This window comes from Meriones unguiculatus, chromosome 4 (assembly GCF_030254825.1).
Source record: "Meriones unguiculatus strain TT.TT164.6M chromosome 4, Bangor_MerUng_6.1, whole genome shotgun sequence".
Taxonomy (NCBI): domain Eukaryota; kingdom Metazoa; phylum Chordata; class Mammalia; order Rodentia; family Muridae; genus Meriones; species Meriones unguiculatus.
In genome coordinates this window covers 77,219,044-77,237,232 of record NC_083352.1, presented here as the reverse complement: position 1 = coordinate 77,237,232, position 18,189 = coordinate 77,219,044, and the positions used below count along the sequence as shown (strand labels likewise).

The following is an 18,189-nucleotide window of genomic DNA, read 5'->3' as shown; positions in this document are numbered from 1 at the left end:
ATTCAGAGATCCACCTGCTCTGCTTCTTGGGTGCTGGGATTAAAAGGGAGTGCTGTCCTGCCAGGTGTGTGTGTGTGAGTATAGCTGCCCGTGCAGGCCAGAAGTGAACCCTCCGGACCTGGAACTGTAGCTGGTCATGCGCTCCCAGTGTGGGCTGTAGAAACCCACTCTGGTCCTCTGGAAGAGCAGTACATGCTCTTAATCACTGAGTCGTCTGTCCGGCCCCTTACATGTGTGGGGAGATCCAAGGACAACTTTGGGCTTTGGTCCTCACCTTCTACCCTGTTCAAGGCAGGCAAGATCTTTCATCCACTGTGTATCACTGATGTGTGAGTTTGGGGGAATTCTGCCTAACTCGTGTCTAGCATCAATACTGTGTCCAGTTTCATGTGGGCTCTGGGAATCTCAATGCCTCCTTTGCATGGCAGGAATTGTACCTGGTGAGCCAAGGTCTTGGATCTGGCCCTTGGGAGATGGGGCAAGGCCTTAGGCTCCTTGCCCTCCCTGTTCAGCACCTTCCTGCTATGCCATGTTCAGGCCTTGTCTCCCTCTTAGGGCTCACAGAACATATCCATCGAATATCCTCAGCCTGGTGGACACCACAGCCCAGAGCCTGCCACACCAAGTGCCAAGATATTAACCTGAGGCAAAAGGCAGAGACCTGAGGCAGTAGACACACTGACTCCCAAACTCTATTCCCAACCCTGCATGACATGACATGCAAGATGAGTCCCCACTAAAGGGCCCACCTGTGGCCTTCGCAAGTCAGAATGTGGTTCCAGTTCCTGCCTGGGAGCCATGGAGTGGTTCCCCACAGAGGAACCCGAGACATAGGGTAACGTAGAGCCAGGGACACCAGTTACTTAGAAAGTAATTAATGTATTTAGGGCAAAATAAAACATCCTTAGAAAATTTTTTCCTTTTGGCTTTTTAAGACAGGTTTTTGCAGTGTAGCCCAGACTGGCTTGGAACTTTCCATCTTGTTATCTCAGCCTCCTGGGAGGGTGTTGAGATAACAGGATCTGGCTGCCAAGCCCAGATTCCTGGAACTCTTAGTGAAAAAAAATATTTTGAGGGCTTCCCAACTCTTCTAAAGTACTGTGTTGCTAACTGCTGAGGTAAATCTAGAAACTCCTCAGAGGCATGCCCAGGCTTGGACAGCTCCCAACCGCTGAACGGTGGGCGGTCAGGGCCATCTGCGGGACTGGATGCAGGTGTGGTGGCCAGGCTCTCTGCTTGATTAGATGCGGTGCCGTCAGAAGCGGGGCTTGCGCTTGCGACCAGTGTACTGTGTGTCGGGTCTCACCTCCCTGCAGACAGAAGAGACCCAGGAGAGTGAAGAGCTCTGAGATCGAAAATGCAGATGACTTCTTGGCGGACACAGCATGGCCCTCTGTGGTGGCTGATCTAGAACCACCACGTACTCTCATGTTAATTGCTTGTCCCCAACCCCCAAGATTCTTACTGTTCTGTGAGCAAACCCACACGTATACCAAGTGATGCTATGTAACCTTGCCTCCAAAATTATTCCTGATTGGCTAAATAAAGTTCCTACAAACCTCGGTTCAGCATAAGTGAGGTAGCTGGAGCCAAGGCTTGAAGGCTTGGAGGACAGAAGGATCATGGGAGGGGAAGAGAAGAAGGAGGGAAGACAGGAGAGGAGGAACGAGAAAGCGGAATCACCATGGGTTAGTGTAAGGAAGAACCATATGGCCAGGAGGAGCCTGCTCTGAGGATCGGTGATGGAGAGAAGCAGCCCAGATAAAAGCATGTGCAAGTACTTATGGAGATTATGGATGGGAAGTAAACAAGATAGGAGTGATTAAAGCCAGCGGCATGGGATATGGGTCTGGGAGACAAAATAATAGCTTATGGGGTTAGTTTCTGCTCAGTTCTAGTGTATAGGTAGGCATATTAAAAATCTAACAGGTGTCTGCAGTCTTTTATTGGTGATAGTGAGTTAAATAACAACAGCCATAAAATTCTATGAATTAATAGTAAATATTATTAACACTATCCTACAACAGTGTTCCCTGCCTGCCCAGCCCCAGGCGGTACTCACTTGCCCTGGCGCCTGCGCCTCTCCTTCTTCTCCAGGACCCACTCCCGGCTCTTCTTCACCAGGTCCCGCCTTGCCTTCTTGTGTGGAGGAGCCCTGGCCAGAGACAGAAGTGAGAGGATGGCTCAGCTGTGCACAGTGGCAGCCCTAAAGCCCCTTCTCCCCTTCCATAATCTCCACTCTGAACACCCCCGCACAGGACCAGAACCCTGCGTTAGCAAGCTGGGGGGTGTGGTCCCCGCCCCTGCAAGGCATCTCTGGAGATGGCCTTGTGTCTGGCCACCTTGTCCATGGGTGACTCCAGAGCCTTGAGTTGTCCACAGGAAGCCACGGCACCTTCATAGTCTAACTCGGCCACTTACAGTCCTCATGGAGGTTGGGGTTCAATATGCCTAGAGAAGCCAGTGTCACCCCCCACCCCCAGGCACCCGCTCCCCCACTCCAGCTTCTGTCAATTGTCTGAGGCCGGAAAACAAGGCTGCCTGCTCACAGCAGTCCTGACGAAGATGCACCTCACATGCTGATCTTGGCCTCCAGCCCTGGCTGAAGAGAACGTGAGCCCCACAGCCCAAAGGACAAGAGGCCCAGGGAGAGAGGGAGCCTGCTCTCCCACCCAAAGCCACATTCCCTTTCGCTGCTGGAAAGAAGTAATCAGGCCTAGCCTGAAGGAGCTACTGAGTACAGCCTGAGGCCCATGGTGCAGGCCAGAGCCATGGCCTAGCCCTGCTGAAACCTCTCTCAGCAGTGGCAGAGCAGGGGTCCAAGAGCTCCTCAGTATCTGTGTTGGGCCAGGCTATATGCAGCCACACAGGCCACCAGGAAAGAAGGCAGACTGTGTGCCAGAGGTAACAACAGAAGGAAGGGAAGGGCAGCCATGTTGGTCTGGAAGCCAGTAAGGAGCCTGCCCTCTGTGGGCAGGTGAACAGCAGGAATCGGAGAGGTTGGACAGTATGACACACAGCCATGCACACTGTGGGGTGTAAGAATGGCTTGTGACAGGAATCTGGAGGGCCCCTAGCTGCCAGAAAGAAGACAAAGAGAGAAGGAAGGGACGTAGTGGGGTGAGGAAGAGAGGGAAGAGGGCCGGAATAGCCCAGAAGAGCACAGACGGACTGACAACCATTCCAGTCAGTCACAGACACTAGCGTGAAGCTCAGGGACCCTAAGATGCATGGAGGGGATTTGATGCCATAGCTGCAAAGAGGCTGAGGGGTGGTGGTATGGTGAACAGGACTGGAGGACCCTGCCAAGTGTGCCAAGAAGAGGAATGCGCAGGCTCGCACAGGAAGCTGAGGCACTGGCTGCCCCGGTGCCTGGCCTGAGGAGGAGGCAGACACAGTCCAAGAGGCACAACTCACTTTGGTGCTGCAGCTGTGTCTAACCCAAGGCTTGGGGGAAAGCAGAGAGTACTGGCCCTGCCTCCACCTGGTCCCTGCAGCTACGCCCCTTACCTCTCATTGGTGAAAGTGGACTCGGTGGCCTGCTCCGAATCCTGACCTTCAGTCAGCCCCTGTAGGGAACAAAGCTCTCAGTCACCCTGGAGCTCACTGCCCCAGCGCAGAAACACCTGCATGCATCCAGGCCTTGCTGCATAAGCCCAGCAAGACAGGCTATAGGGGTGGGCGTTCTTTCCTAGCACCCGCAGAAGGCCCAGATGGAGAACCCTGGCCACTGCAGCCCTCCCAGCATGCTCCTGTGTTGGGAAAACAAGGCACAGCTTGGACGCCCAAGGCCCTTACCTTTGGCAGGGAGGTAGAAGGCCCAGAAAATAGACAGAGGTAGAACCTGAAACGAGAGAGAACAACACGATGCCTGGCTCACAAGGCTAGCAAGAAGAGAGGAGTCCTGCTTCTTTGGGGGCCCTGCCCTCCTACCCAGCATTCTTCTGTTTATGCAGTCAGCTTTGTAGACAAAGGCCCAGTGCTCTGTATGTACATACACATGGAAGTCAGAGGTCAGCCTCAGCTGTCATTCTTCAAGACACTATCTACCTCATGTTTTGATAAGGTCTCTCACTATTCTAGGGCATATCACTGGGCTTACAAGAAAGTATCACCATGCCTGGCTTTTTGTGGTGGTTGTTTTTTTTTTTTATGTATATGAATATTTTGTCTGCATGTACATCCGCACACCAGAAGAGGGCATTGGTCCTAAAGGACTACAATTATAGCCATGTGGGTGCTGGGAATTGAACACAGGACATCTGGAAGAACAGCCAGTTAGTTCTCTTAGCCGATGATGAGCTATCTCTTCAGCCCTTGTTTTTGTTTTTCGAGACAGGAGTTTCTCTGTGTAGGGGCTGTCCTGTATCTCTGTAGACCAGGCTGGCCTTGAGCTCACCAAGATCTGCCTGCCTCTGCCTCCCAAGGGCTGGGATTAAAGGTGTGCACCACCACTCGGCATGCCTGGCCTTTTAACATGGGTGCTGGAAATGGGAGCTTAAGCTCTCAGGCTTGCACAGCAAGTACCTCACCCACTGAGCCATCAGGCCTGCCCCGGCACTTACTTCTTTGCCTTCGCACTGTTGGGGAAGTCCACCACCACGCCGCCAGTGAAGCCTGCCCTTGTGGCTTGGACTGTGATCAGCTCCAGCTAAGGAGAGGGGTAGGGAGTGGATGGAGGGAGAAAAGCTGGAGACCTCAGCCCTCACTGGACAGAGGCCCAGAAAGGCACCCAGACAGAATGTGGGCAGCATCCGGCCTCGGCAGCCCCACCCCAAGGGAGTATCAAAACAAGCAGTTCTGCTCATTCCCATGTTCTGGTGCAGGGACCCATCTCTCTGCCCTCAGGAAATGAGTGATGACAACTAGACCAGACTCCATTCTGTCACTACAGAACCATCACTGTCATTCTAAGCCCTAACGCATGCTACACAGGGCAGAACTGCTGAGGCCCTCTCATCTGCCCCACCTACCCACTGGACTATGGAAATGAGTAACATCACAGCCCGTCTGGCACCACCTATCTGTTTTCATGTCTCTCAGTTATGGGATGGAGGCCTCGTGTATACGACATGAGTGTGCGCCCACTGAGCCCACCTCCAGCACCCCCACCCTCTCATCTGTCAACAGAAGACACAGCAGCCTCCCCTTCACATACACCCACCTCTCAGGGAGCCATCTGGGGTCACAGTACCATGACTAGGGTGCCCTTTCCCTCTCCTCCACCAGGTGGCATGAGTTCCTTGTTCTGTCATGGTACTCGCTGGCAACAGAAAACTGTTCTACACTCCCCCCTCTCCGAGGCCCTAGCTACCTGCTCCCTACCTGCTCACCTGCTCCGAGTTCTCAGGGTACAGCTGCAGGACGGCTCGGGCCCCTCGGGCCTGTAGGCAACAGAAACGTCATGATGACTGCATAAGTGTTCTGTGGAATCATGACGATACTCCTTCACCTACTAAATATTCACAGAACTCCCATCACGGGCAGGGCACCACTCTTTCGGCTCAGAATATCAACAGGAACAAAAAGCTCCTGAATTTCTGGGGCACACAGCTGGCAAAGCTGGCATCTACCTTAGAGTTGTGGTAAGAGGCAGAAAGACAACAATTGGGGCAGATGGTGCCTTCCTATAACCTAAGCCTTTGGGAGGCAGAGGCAGGAGGATCATGCTCAAGCCCAGCCTGGTCTATACAGTGAGTCTCTGTCTCAAAACAAAAGAGACAAGGAACAAAAATAACCCAGTGAGTGCTGGGAGTAAAGGTGTTCGCCCTGGGCTGGAGAGATGGCTCTGTGGTTAAGAGTGCTGGCTGCTCTTCTGGGGGACCTGGGATCCATTCCCAGCACTAATGTGGTGGCTCACAACCATCTGTAACCCCAGGTCCGGGTGATCTGATGCCTTCATCTGGCCTCCGCAGGCACCACGCATGAATGTGGGGCACAGACATACATGCAGACAAAACATTCATACATGTAAAATAAAGAAAAGAAAAAGGTACATGCCACAGTGTCTGGCATAACCTTTTTTTTTTTTTTTTTGAGGGGGGGGGTTGGTTTGGTTTGGTTTTTGGTTTTTTTCCAAGACAGGCTTTGTTTGGTGCAGCCTTGGCTGTCCTGGAACTCACTCTATAGACCAGGCTGAACTCAAAGTCAGGGATCCACCTGCTTCTGCCTCCCTAAGTGCTGGGATTACAGGCGTGCACCACTGCACCTGGATGAAATTGTTTTTAATTAAAAAAAAAAAAAAAGGCAACAGAGGGACTTGCAGAGGACAGGGGCACACTGGCAGGTGACCTCTGTGCGCTGGGCATGGTGTCCCTGTCTTCACTCAACCAAGTGTCTCAGATGTTGACTGAGGTGGCCCTGGGCTGAGTGTCAGCCCTTTGCGCGTGGGCTTTCTCTTTTGCATTTTGGAGAAATCTCTGGTTGACTCTGAACTTCCTGTGCAGTCAAAACTGCCCCTGAATTCCCAGCTTCCCAGTCTCTGCCTCCAGGTGTCAGGCTTCAGCGTCTCTATCACCACACCTAGCTGAGTCTCCACAGGCTACGTATTCCCTCATGAGACCCCTCAACCTCGCCCCTGAACTCTCAAGGCAGGAAGGAAAGGGACACCCAGCCACGCAGAGGAAGAGAGCTTACACTCACAAGGGCAGAGTAGAGAGAAGAAAAGAAGCGGTGGAGGCGCCTGGCGGGGACGTCCGACTTCTTGTTTGCATTGCAGAGCCACTGCACAGCGGAGATGCTGGAAAGGAAGGGGCCAGTCAAGAGGGACCACCGCCTCCCCAAAGGCTCCCAAGCACTCTGCCTTTAGCCACTATAATTTGCTGCCTGGAGCTCCCATCCTGCAGAGGCCAGTCCACAACACACTACCAGACAGGCCAGCACTCACTTCCTTCATGGGTTCCAGGACAATGTTTTCTCAGCCAATGACTGCGTGCCTCCAGGTGCCACCAATCAAAGCAAACCCACCGAACAGTGCTCAACCCGGCTACTCCTCTGCCCTTTTACACCCCTCTGCTCTATCTATTAAGGCCCCAGAATTCAAATCTCCTCCAGCTGCATTCTTCACTGGATATCCTGGACTTGATTTGTAGACCAGGCTGACCTCGAACTCACAGAGATCCACCTGCATCTGCCTCCTGAGTGCTGGGATCACAGGAGTGTACCACCACCACTGAGGACATTCTCCACTTCTGGCCCACCCCTACTCACTGCTTTGCACACCCAGCCACAGAATTCCATACTACTGGGCTGGCATGAGCAAGACCTTCAGTTTGATCTCTAATACTACAAAACAAAACCTACACTTTAGCCAGGTGGAGTACACCTTTAATTCCAGCATTTGGGCTGGAGAGATGGCTCAGAGGTTAAGAGCACTGGCTGCTCTTCCAGGGGTCCTGAGTTCAATTCCCAGCACCTACATGGTAGCTCCCAACCATCTACACAGGGATCTGATGCCCTCTTCTGTAATGCAGGGATACATGCAGATAGAGCACTCATCTATATAAAATAGATAGAGAGATAAGATAAGCTAAATCTTTAATCTCAGAGCTCAAGAGGCAGGGTAGTGGATCCACATAAGGAGTTCAGGCCAGATAAGGCTACATAGTAAGATCCTGTCTTTAAAAACAAAACAATCTCTCTCTCTCTCTCTCTCTCTGACACACACACACACAAACGAATACTTCACATTTCTTTAATATTATTGCTTTAACTTTGAGTCAGGACCTGCCTCCAACTCGTGTGGACAGAGGATGAAAAAAGCTTGAATTTTTTTTTTGTTGTTGTTTTTCTTTTTCTGAGACAGGGTTATGGAAAACCCTGACTGTACAGGACTCAATTTGTAGAGCACGCTAGCCTCAAACTCACAAAGATCTGCCTGCCTCTGTCTCTTGAGTTCTGGGATTACAGGTGAGCAGCACCATGCTTGGCAATCTTAAACCTCCACCTGGGAGGATTTAAGATTGTGCTGGGATTGCAACCATGCACAATAACATCTCATATTTCTAACAGTAATGTCAATACTCCAAAGCCAATTATTAAAACTTAGGTGTTGGAAAGATGGGTCACTGATTAAGAACACTTGCTGCTTGCAGGACACAAGTTCAGTTCCCAGCACTACACAGTACCTGGAAACCATCTCCAGTTCCAGGGGATTGGCCACTGTCCTCTAGCCATAAAAGGGACCAGGCATGCAGGTGGTACATACAGATACACACAGGCCAATATGCATATAAAATAAAAGTAAATTCATCTTGCCAATGAGAGCCTGTCTGAATCAAAAGGTAGAAAGTGTCTGAGGACCAGACCTGAGGATATTCTCTTGCCTTCACCTATCTGTACCCACATACACAAGAATGTGCACACACGCAACCATTTTTTAGCAGACTTTGTCCCTGTAAATCTAAAAACCTTAGAACATGTACATTTGCTTAACTACATTTATCTACTGTGCATGCATCCTGCTTCCTGTATGAGGCCGGACAATGATTAAGAATCCTCTTTCTCTCCACCATCTATGTTCTGGCTATCAACTCAGGCTTGTTGGGTGTGGTAAAAAACGCCTATGGTCACTGAGCAGGCTCATAAGCCCTGAACACGTAACTTTTTACATATCGTGTAATGACCTCTGCACAGACAGGTTTAGGAAACACTAGTCTATGAAATTTAAAGTAGAAAGTAAAGACCCTTACCTGATGCAGCCATCAAAAGAACCTGGTCTGAAAGGGACTCCTTGGCCCATGTCCCCTAGCAGCAGGTCTCCCTCTGTGTCTCGGTCCAAGGCGGCATCTACATTGGAGGAAGAGAAAGTGTGGGGACGGCTGCTGCAACAAGGAGGCTGAGGCAGGACAATCCCAAATTGGGGACTGGCCTGGGCTATATAGAAAGACCTTTTCTCAAACAACCAAAATCTTTTAGCTACTCCATAGTCAAGAGGATAGTCACCTTAGTACAAGACACTCACCTAACATGGCAGGGCTGATGTCAATGCCAACCCAATAGTGTCCTTCGTCTGAGATAAAATCCCCACTCAGTCCAGAACCGCAGCTGGAAGAAACAATCCACAGGGCTCACGGAGCTGGGCAGCAGAGATGCTGCACCCAGACAACTGGACCCTGGGCCCCAGAACCTCACCCGATGTCCAACAGATAAGAGGGCTGACCCTCTGGCAAACTGAGGAGCTCCAATGCCCGCTCAGTCATCTTGGTCTGGATGTCAATCATCCGTGAGCTGGGAAGTAGAAAAACATAGGGTGGTTATGGAATTCTAGGTCATATTTCTCCTAGACCAATAGAGTCAGGAGAATGAAAAAAGGAATAATCAGCTAGAAGTAATTTTTCTAATTTTAAATTCTTTCTAGTTATTTCAGTTAGTGCACACACATGTGGAGGCCAGAGGCCAACTTGCTCAATTTGGTTTTCTTCTTCCAACGTAAAGTTCTAGGAAACTGAACTCAGTCATGAAGTTTGGGGATTACCCCTGAGCTATCTGGCCAGCCCTTGCTCAACATTTTAAACCTACAATTCGAACTGGAAACCAACAAACTCAAAGGCAGTTATTAAAAATAGTTCCATGATGGGCATGGATGCTCCCACAAAATTCCAGCACTCAAAAGGCTGAGGCAACACCAGGAACCTAGGGCCAACCTGGGCTAGACCCTGTCTCAAAACAACATCAATAAAATAGTCCCAAAAGTCCACTTGATAGAGTTGTATGTCATTTTATTGTGCACATATTTTATTAAATTTTTAATATATTTATTTTTATTTTGTGTGCTTTTTGTGTTTTGCTACATGTATATCTGTGTAAGAATGTGAAATCCTAAAGTTACAGACAATTGTGAGCTACCATGTCGGTGCTAGAATTGAACCTGGGTCTTCTGGAAGAGCATTTAGTACTCTTATCCGATCCATCTCTCCAGCCCCTGTGCACCAATTTTAAGTGCACTAGCTGCAAAGCTGACAGAAATTGAGCAAATCACTCCACAGATGACAGTCAGTGACCATCTATAACTCTCTTGGGCTTTATTCCTTAGGAAAGTGTGCGCTCAAAGAGTCAGCTGCCACACTTACTCAAATACAAAGATCACCAATGCAGAACAAGTGTTAAGGGTGCTTATGGTTGAGCACTTGCTCAACATACAAGAGGCCCTAAATTCAATCCCCAGTACCTTCAAAAAACAAAAGATTCACCTCAGTAGTAACAAGTGTGTGCCAGGCCATCCATTCCATCCCCAAGAAAACAAAAACCTTACAGACTTGGTGACCTTGAGAAATATAATGCAGGCACCAAGTGTGCCGGTCCACACCTCCGCAGAACCAGAACTTGGGAAGCAGAGGCAGGCACATCTCTGAGAGTTCAAGGCCAGCCAGGGCTACATAGTGAGAGTCTGTCTCAAAAGTGAGGTGGGTCAGAGACAGTAAATGGAAGAGCAGAGGAGAGTGGTGCAGGCCTATAATCTCAGTGTGCAGGCGGCTGAAGCAGGAGAGTCATTAAAAGTGAGGCCAGCATGGCTACAGAATGTGTCCATATGGGGGGCGGGGGAGGAGGAAAAACAAACTACAATCTATTTTGCTTCACCACTTATACCAAATAATTATTTTTAGGCCAATATACTCATAAAGTGTCATTTCAATATGTAATCAGCATAAAATTGCGAGATGTGTTTTGTACACGTGTGTTTTTTCTTTATATTTGGTTACTCAGATTTACAGAATTTTCATATCAAGCTACTGGCTGCCATTCTGAACAGAAGCCCCACAGCTGGTCTTTCTCAAACCAAAGTAAACAATCACACAGAATAGTTTCTATAGAACCGTACATGCTGGACAGTGCCTGTAATTTTGTCACTTAAGGTGGAGACAGATGGGTCAGGAATTCAGTCACCTTCACTACATATCAAGTTCAAGAACACCTAGGCTTTATGAGACCATGCTTCAAACAAACAAAACCAAACAAATCATTGCGTAGAGGAATCAGGCATTATGTCAATGGTTGCCAAGACAATTTAGTGCAATTATGCATTTAAGTAAGGATCATAATAAACCCATGATGACCAACAGTGCTAATAGTAATAATTGCTTTCTGGGGTTGTAGCTTGATGGTAGAGTGCTTTTCAGAATCCTCCAGTGAACGGCTAGGTGAGGCTCAAAGGTAAAACTTCTGTCTAGAATTCCCAAGTGAGGTGCAGGGGGTGTGGCTGACACCGCACTTAGACAATATGACAGTACCCTACCTGTATCCTGACTGCTGCCTACTTCGCCACATATTTAAAACACACTGTCAAACGACCTACTGTAAACTGGACATGAAGGACTATGCCCACTTTGGTATCGAAGTCCCAAGATATCTCCAAGAATTCGACGGTTTCAAGTTCATGTTCCGGTTAGCAGAACTGCATCTGCTCAGGTTCCCTCCTTTACCCCCACTCCCAAATTCTACATGCTTTCCAAACACCCATAATTGGGGCGGCATGCCGATCCCGACCCTTCTTCCCCTTGCCGCTCAACAGCGATGCTCTCCTTACTTGCGAACGTATTTCTGGGCTTCATTCTGGTCATAAAACTGTTGGGAAGAAAAAGATACATGGGATATGAGGGGAAGAAGCCAAAAGCAGCCATTCTAGAAGTAGACCAAGATCTGACGGGCCTCTCACCAGCTCCGGCGGGCCGCTGTGTTCCGGTCTCCGACCACGAGAAGCCATCTCTAGTCGCTACACGCTACTACCGGCAAGCCCAGGCGCAACATTAACGTCATCAATTCCGCGACCGCCTCCTAGCGCTCACCTAAACTTTCCCCGCCTTTCCTCTTATTTGATTGGCTCTAGGGCCGGGGGCGGGGCGACGCTCCGGCTCGCGTCTTTCATTGGCCGGCTGGGCGCCGCCCTGCCACCGCCCCAACATGGCAGCCGCGCGCTGCTTGGGGTGGCCGCTGTCACCGCTGTGGAGATTACGGCAGGTCCCGGGGTTGCCACCAGATTCAGCCGCGGGCTTGTACTCGCCAGTGAGGACCTACTCCCGGACCGCCCTCTATGAACTGCTGGGCGTCCCGTCCACGGCCACGCAGGCCCAGATCAAGGCGGCGTACTACCGGCAGAGCTTCCTCTACCACCCCGATCGCAATCCCGGGAGCACCGCGGCCGCCGAGCGCTTCACGCGCATCTCCGAGGCTTATCTGGTCCTGGGCAGCAGCGTCCTCCGCCGCAAGTATGACCGAGGTCTGCTCACCGACCAGGACCTGCGCGGACCCGGTGTCAAGCCCTCCAGGACGCCCGCGGCCGAGCCCCCTCCTCCCTATACCCCTCGTGCTCACGGAGGCTTTCGGGCCTCTCCCAGGGACCGCCGCACTATGTTCGACTTCGACGCCTTCTACCAGGCACACTACGGAGAACAACTAGAGAGAGAGCGGCGTCTGCGCGCCCGGAGGGAAGCCCTTCGCAAAAAGCAGGAGGAAGGGGCCAACAAGGGTCTCCCCTGGGACGACACCAGAGATGCCGCCTTCTTTGTCGTCCTTTTCCTTATCTTCGTCTTCGTCGGCTTTCGCATTTAATCCGAGGAAAGGTGGGAAGAGGAGCCAGCCCCCAAAGCTTGCCTTTCTTGACCTTTGAGCGAATTGATCTTGGATTGACTTGACCATCTCTACTGGCGTCCTCTTGATCCTCCGAGCACCCTCCAGCCTGGCCGGTGATCAACATAGTCCTCTCTGTGGTCCAGGAGAAGGGGCTCTTCAATGGCCAAGAAAGAGGCCCCAGGATAAAGAGTGCCATAAAGCAGAAATTGAAGTGCTTTCCGAGACTCCTGGGTGTCTGCTTATTTCTAGACGTTGCCTTCCAGGTGTCAACCCCGCCCGAACACTTGCTCTGGTTTTAGCCGGAAGCCCTGAGCAAAGTTTGTCCCCTGCCACGCGTGTTTGTACCATGGTGGGGCCCTTCTTCTGTAACCTTTGAACCATGAAATACGACTGGCTGGTTGTCCAATGCCAAAAAGGTTTAATTCTTGTGGGCCTTGCACAAAATTTGTTTTTCTGTGTTAACCCAAGCAACAGGTGAGACTTGATCAAATGATGCAGCAGGTGCCGAAGCTCGGTGAGGGAATGCTAGCATGCAAAAGGCACTGGGTTTAGTCCTCTGCTTTGTTGTCTTCGTGTGTCCCCATTCCCCGCCAAAAAAAAGTTAGCGAAAGGTTGCCGTTTTGTTCCTGATGACGTTAAATCCACCTCTGTCTTGGGGGATCGAGAAAACCAAGCCCTTGAGTATGAGGAATACGGTTCTGTGCCTATATCTATCTAGGGTGTGACCTTGGGGGAAGGAGCTGTGTGGGCATAGTAGCGGAACACTAAGCGATTTGCTCTTCTGAGGTGTGTCACTGTTACTCATATCCTACTCCATATTGCTGATGGAGGGTGTTGCTGGCTGGGCCAAGTTCATCCTAGGCCAGTGTGCCTGTCCTTGGGCTTCCTTTTACTAGCCACTTGCTATGTGTGCAGCTTGTAACTGAGCAGACTGAGCGGGGCCCTTGCAGCTGCCGTGTTGATCACAGGTACCACAAATGAAGCAGCCTAGGTTACTAGACACTGCCTCAAAAAAACAATAAAACAACATCAAAAATTTCCGAAAAATCCAGTTGACAGCCCTCCCAGAAAACTCATTAAAATGCCTGGTTTTCAACCTTTTTTTTTTTTTTTTTAATCTTTTTTGTTTGTTTGTTTTGTTTTCCAAGACAAAGTCTCACTGTGTAGCCCTAGAACGCACTATGTAGACAAGGCTGGCCCTGAACTCATGGGATCCGCCTGCCTCTGCCTTCTGAGTGCTACGACTGAAGAAGGGGTTCGAGCCCAGAGCAAGGCTGAGTGAACTGCCCAAGCGGAGCTCAAGTGCGCAGTCAAGAGACAGGAATCGGCTGGAGAGAGGGCTCAGAGTTAGCGTGGCTGCTCTCCCAGAGGTCCTGAGTTCATTCCCAGCACCCACATGGTGGCTCACATCTCTCTATAATGAGATCCAGTGTCCTCTTCTGGCGTGCAGGCAGAGTACTGTATACATAATAAGTAAACTTAAAAAAAATTTTTTTTAAAAAGAAGATAGGAATCAGAAATACATGCATCTGGTGATGTCTTTTTGCCAGACTGGTAAAATGAATAAACTGATTAAAATGTTTTTGGTTTGTTTGTTTTTTTTTTTTTTTGGTGGAGTGGCGTTTTGTTTTTTTCTGATCATAGTGTTGATACCATTGGATTCCCTCCTTCTGAATTCCTTTCCACATTCTGGCAGGTCATTCACACAGCGCATCAAGACAGACGTAATAACATGTATGTAATCCCAGCAGGTAGCAGGCTGAGGTAGGAAGGCCTCCAGTTTAAGGCCAGCCTAGGCTATATAGTGAGACCCTGTCTCAAGAAAGGTAGAACCAAGGCGTGGCGGTGGACACATGTAATCCAACACTCGGGAAGCCGAAGGCTCACCAAAGTATGTGTACCAGCTGGTCTCCATCACGAGTTTCAGTCCAGCAAGGGCTACACAGTGAGGCCCTGTTTCAAAGGGAGAAGTAGGGGTATACCTATGAAGTGGCTCAGTGGGTTAAGGAGTCTGTCTTGTCCCTAAGCCCTAACAACCCTGGGACCTACACGGTAGAATGAGAGAACTTACCTTGGACGTTTTCTAGCCTCCACATAGGCACAGTGGCATGTACATGTGTGTGCGTGCACCCACATACCCCACACAAGGCAAAACAAAAATAAAGAAATGGAAAGAAAGGCCATGATTGACTTAGGAGATCCCTGCAGCGAGTGCCATGTGAATGGCCACCAACACTCAGTTGGGAAACAAGAGGTCCTGTATCTGGAACCTGTGTGTCTCTGGAAGGTCAGCAGACCCCACGAAGAGAGAAGGAACAGCTGGCAAGCCGCCATCCTCCCTCAGCCCTTGTCCTCAGCGCATGTGGCTCCATAGGTTGGCCGCTTGCCTGGAATGCACAAAGCCTTGGGTTCCAGCTGCAACGCCACACACACGGAGCATGGTAGTGCAAATCTATAACCACACGATCAGTGAGGGCAAGAAGATCTGAAGTTCAATGTCGTCCTAAGATACATGGAGAGTTTAAGGCCAGCCAAGTCTACATAAGATCCTGTCTACAGATAGAAGATAGATACACAGACAGACAGATGATAGATATGACAGTCCCAGACTGGACTGCTTCAGCTCAGCTTCCTGTGAAGTAACACTTGCATGTACTGTGGGTGATGGCATAGGGAGCACCCTTTCCCATGCAGCTCAGACCCAGCTTGCAGTTTAGATAGTGTGCTGTAGAGAGCGTCTGAGTGGTTAGTAGAGCAGGGATGGAGCATGCCTAAAGCCCTGGTTTTCAACTCTTGTGGCAACAGTGGAAATGGCGGTGCCATGGGCAAGTCCAGTACGTAGGAAATGGAGGAAGAAGGATCCTTCTTCTCTGGATGCAGTTGAATAAGCCTTTAATCCCAGCGTTCAGGAGTCAGAGCAGGTGAATTGGAGGCTAGCCTGGCCTACACAGTGAATTCCAGGAGGGTATAAGTTTTCTACTGAGACACTGTCTCAAACCATAACAACCACAAAAAAAAAAAAAAAAAAAAAAAAAAAAAAAAGAAAAGAAAAAGAAAGGAAGGCAGAATAGAGAGTTTGGGCTTGGAGAAATTTTTGTAGTTTTGTATGTTCTGCTCTTTCAGAGGACCCAAGCTCAGATCCTGACACCCATATCAAGTGGCTCACAGTGGTTTGTAACTCGGCTCCAAAGAACTCGAGTGCGTGCACGCGCACACACAAAATTGTGTAAAAAAAATCTTTTTAAAAGGTTGGCCAGTTGGTGGCGATGGTGCACACCTTTGCTGGCGTTCACTTCACTTAGCAGGATACAGTGGTGCGCGCTTAATCCAAACCCAAATGCTTGGAAGGAGGAGGCAGGTGGGTCTATGAATTCTCTGCCAGCCTGGTCTGAATCGTGAGATCCTATCTCAAAAACAAACAAACAAACAAACAAAAACAAAAAGGAAAAGAAAGTCTACTTAATGCTAACAGATTTCCTACTTGAAAAATTAGGGACGCTGAGGAAAATATATAGAAGCTGGTGATACCTGAACAAAGCTATAGGAATAAGACGTTCTGGGACCAGCATCAACCCTAGCAGGATGGCTCAGCAGGTAAAGATGCTTTCACCAAGCCTGACAAACTGAGTTCAATTCTCACTTAGGGGAGAGATCTGACTCCAGCAAATTAACTCACTCATGCATGCACACCTGAGCACACACACACATGTAATTAAACAAAGAGATCTGGGGCTAGAGAGATGGCTCAGCAGTTCATTGAGTTTCTTGCTCTTCAGAGGACCTGAGTTCACTTCTCTAAAACTACTGGGTTCTGCTGCAAGGGATCATATACCCTCTTCTTGCATCCAAGGGTGCATGCACAAGCAGGTGCCTGGACATACAGAGACACATAAATAATGAAATAAATCTTCAACAAATAAACAACAAAAACAATGTTCTGTCTGGGCATCCATATAGTGAACAGTCCAGAGACATTATTACTATTATTATTACTATTATTAATTTGCAAATCCAGAGGAGTCTGGGAGGTTAAGAGCACATGCTCTGCAATCATGCTGAGTGGAGTTCAGATCTCAGGATCTAGGTAATTAGCCACACTCCTGTAACCCCAACTCTGAGGGGGCAGAGACATGAAGATGGCTGGGGCGTGAGAGCTGAGAAAATGTGAGCCCCAGGTTCAGGGAGAGACCCTGCCTTGAAAGAATAGGTGGAGGGCTGGGTGGTGGTGCATGCCTTTAACTGCAGCACACAGAATGCAGAGGCAGGCAGAGCTCTGGGTTCAAGGCCAGCCTGGTCTACAGATCAAGTTCCAGGACAACCAAGACTACACAGAGAAACCCTGCTTCAAAAAACAGAACAAACCAACCAACCCAAGAATAGGAGGAGAGTACCAGAGGATACCTGATGCCCTCTTCTGGCCTCTGCAAGCTAAGGAGCATGTACGCATGTGCACACACAAAGAGAGACAGAGAGAGACTCACTCAAACACTGACACATACAAACCATGTTTACAAACCCAATCCCCAACCCCTGTAAATCCTGGGTCCATCCCCAGCACAGCATAAACCAGGTGTGGTAGTGCACGTCTGTAATCCCAGTATTTGGGTACTGGAGGCAGGAGGGTCAGAAGTTCAAGCTCATGCATGACTACATAGGAAGTTTAAAGGCAAACTGGGTTTGTAAGTTATTAAGAGGCTTGGGAACTAAACTCCAGCCATCCCTCCAGCCCTTTTTGTGTACTGTTGTTTGTTTGTTTGTTTGAGACAGGGTCTCACTGTCCAGCTCTGACTACCATGGAACTACTCACTATATAGACTAGGCTAGCCCCAGACTCACAGAGATCATCCTGCCTCTACTTCCTAAGTGCTGGGAATAAGGATGTGTGCCACCATGCACAAATTCTTTTAAATGTATTTTTAAAAGAACCACATTAAAGTTAGGCTAAAGGGGCTTTCATTCATCCACTGCAAGGTCATAGAATAATTTAAAAAATACACACTTAATGAGCATTATGCAAGCTCAAAGTGAAAAATAGAATTCAGAATCTTCTAGCCCATTTATGTTAATGTTATTTTAAAGCAATTTGATAAATGAGTATACTGTATTTACATAATTTCTCCCCCACTTCCACATCACAGTTCATCATTAAAAAAAGTCAGGACGGGAACTCAGGAGTTCCTTAATTAGTAGTTGATGCGGGAGGACCCAGTGCAGTGTGGGTGATACCACACCTAGGCCAGTGGTCCTGGATTCCATAGGAAAGCAGGCTGGGAAGCCATGATGAGCAAGTCAGTAAGCTCCCCTTCGTGGTGTCTGCATCAGCTCTGGCCCTCCATGAGTGCCCATCTCAGCTGAGGCTTCCTCCTCTTGTGTCATACCGCTTGTGTCCCATCCCCATATGAACCACCATCCCAGCCAGATACGGGAACTGAGTTGTTGGGGAGCTGGTGAGATGAGGAAGTCATTAAGTAGAGAATCTGCTCAAAATCCACATCAATTCTTCGAAACTCGGTCAACATCGGGGAAAGGCACAAGTTTACTGAGTAAGAACTCAGAAACAAGCTATGCTCTGGGAAAGACACACCTTGTTACTAGAGAGACACAAACACTGGAGTCCTGCTG

General features: G+C 49.3%; 2 protein-coding genes and 1 non-coding gene across 4 annotated transcripts; 1 reads left to right on the top strand and 2 right to left on the bottom strand.

The window, feature by feature from the left end:
* Window positions 1-859: 859 nt before the first annotated feature.
* Window positions 860-11,839, bottom strand: Bud23 (BUD23 rRNA methyltransferase and ribosome maturation factor). Of its 2 annotated transcripts, none has more exons than XM_021664514.2 (12): window positions 11,654-11,839; window positions 11,525-11,562; window positions 9,133-9,228; window positions 8,963-9,045; window positions 8,691-8,787; window positions 6,637-6,739; window positions 5,334-5,384; window positions 4,566-4,651; window positions 3,799-3,844; window positions 3,511-3,569; window positions 2,063-2,155; window positions 860-1,310 (listed from the first exon to the last, which is right to left on the bottom strand). In XM_021664514.2, the coding sequence occupies exons 1-12, from the start codon at window positions 11,699-11,701 to the stop codon at window positions 1,256-1,258; spliced, it is 855 nt and encodes a 284-aa protein (XP_021520189.1). In that variant the 5' UTR covers window positions 11,702-11,839; the 3' UTR covers window positions 860-1,255. The 2 variants fall into 2 exon arrangements, with proteins under 2 accessions (XP_021520189.1, XP_021520191.1); XM_021664516.2 differs by having other exon boundaries at window positions 6,643-6,739; window positions 11,654-11,827.
* Window positions 2,513-2,644, bottom strand: LOC132653886 (small Cajal body-specific RNA 20). Its single transcript, XR_009591713.1, has one exon. It is a non-coding gene; the product is annotated as a small Cajal body-specific RNA 20 (non-coding RNA).
* Window positions 11,840-11,862: 23 nt separating the features above from the next.
* On the top strand, window positions 11,863-14,149 carry Dnajc30 (DnaJ heat shock protein family (Hsp40) member C30). The gene has a single exon (XM_021664513.2). It carries the CDS (start codon window positions 11,899-11,901, stop codon window positions 12,544-12,546), a length of 648 nt encoding a protein of 215 aa, XP_021520188.1. The 5' UTR covers window positions 11,863-11,898; the 3' UTR covers window positions 12,547-14,149.
* The last annotated feature ends 4,040 nt before the right edge of the window (window positions 14,150-18,189 follow it).

Coding starts and splice junctions, on each gene's coding strand:
- Bud23 (XM_021664514.2), bottom strand. CDS start 11,701: ATGGCTTCTCGTGGTCGGAGACCGGAACACAGCGGCCCGCCGGAGCTG. Junction 9,046..9,132: donor TCTTATCTGTTGGACATCGG/GTGAGGTTCTGG, acceptor TGTTTCTTCCAG/CTGCGGTTCTGGACTGAGTG. Junction 3,570..3,798: donor CTTCTACCTCCCTGCCAAAG/GTAAGGGCCTTG, acceptor TGTTCCCTACAG/GGGCTGACTGAAGGTCAGGA.
- Dnajc30 (XM_021664513.2), top strand. CDS start 11,899: ATGGCAGCCGCGCGCTGCTTGGGGTGGCCGCTGTCACCGCTGTGGAGA.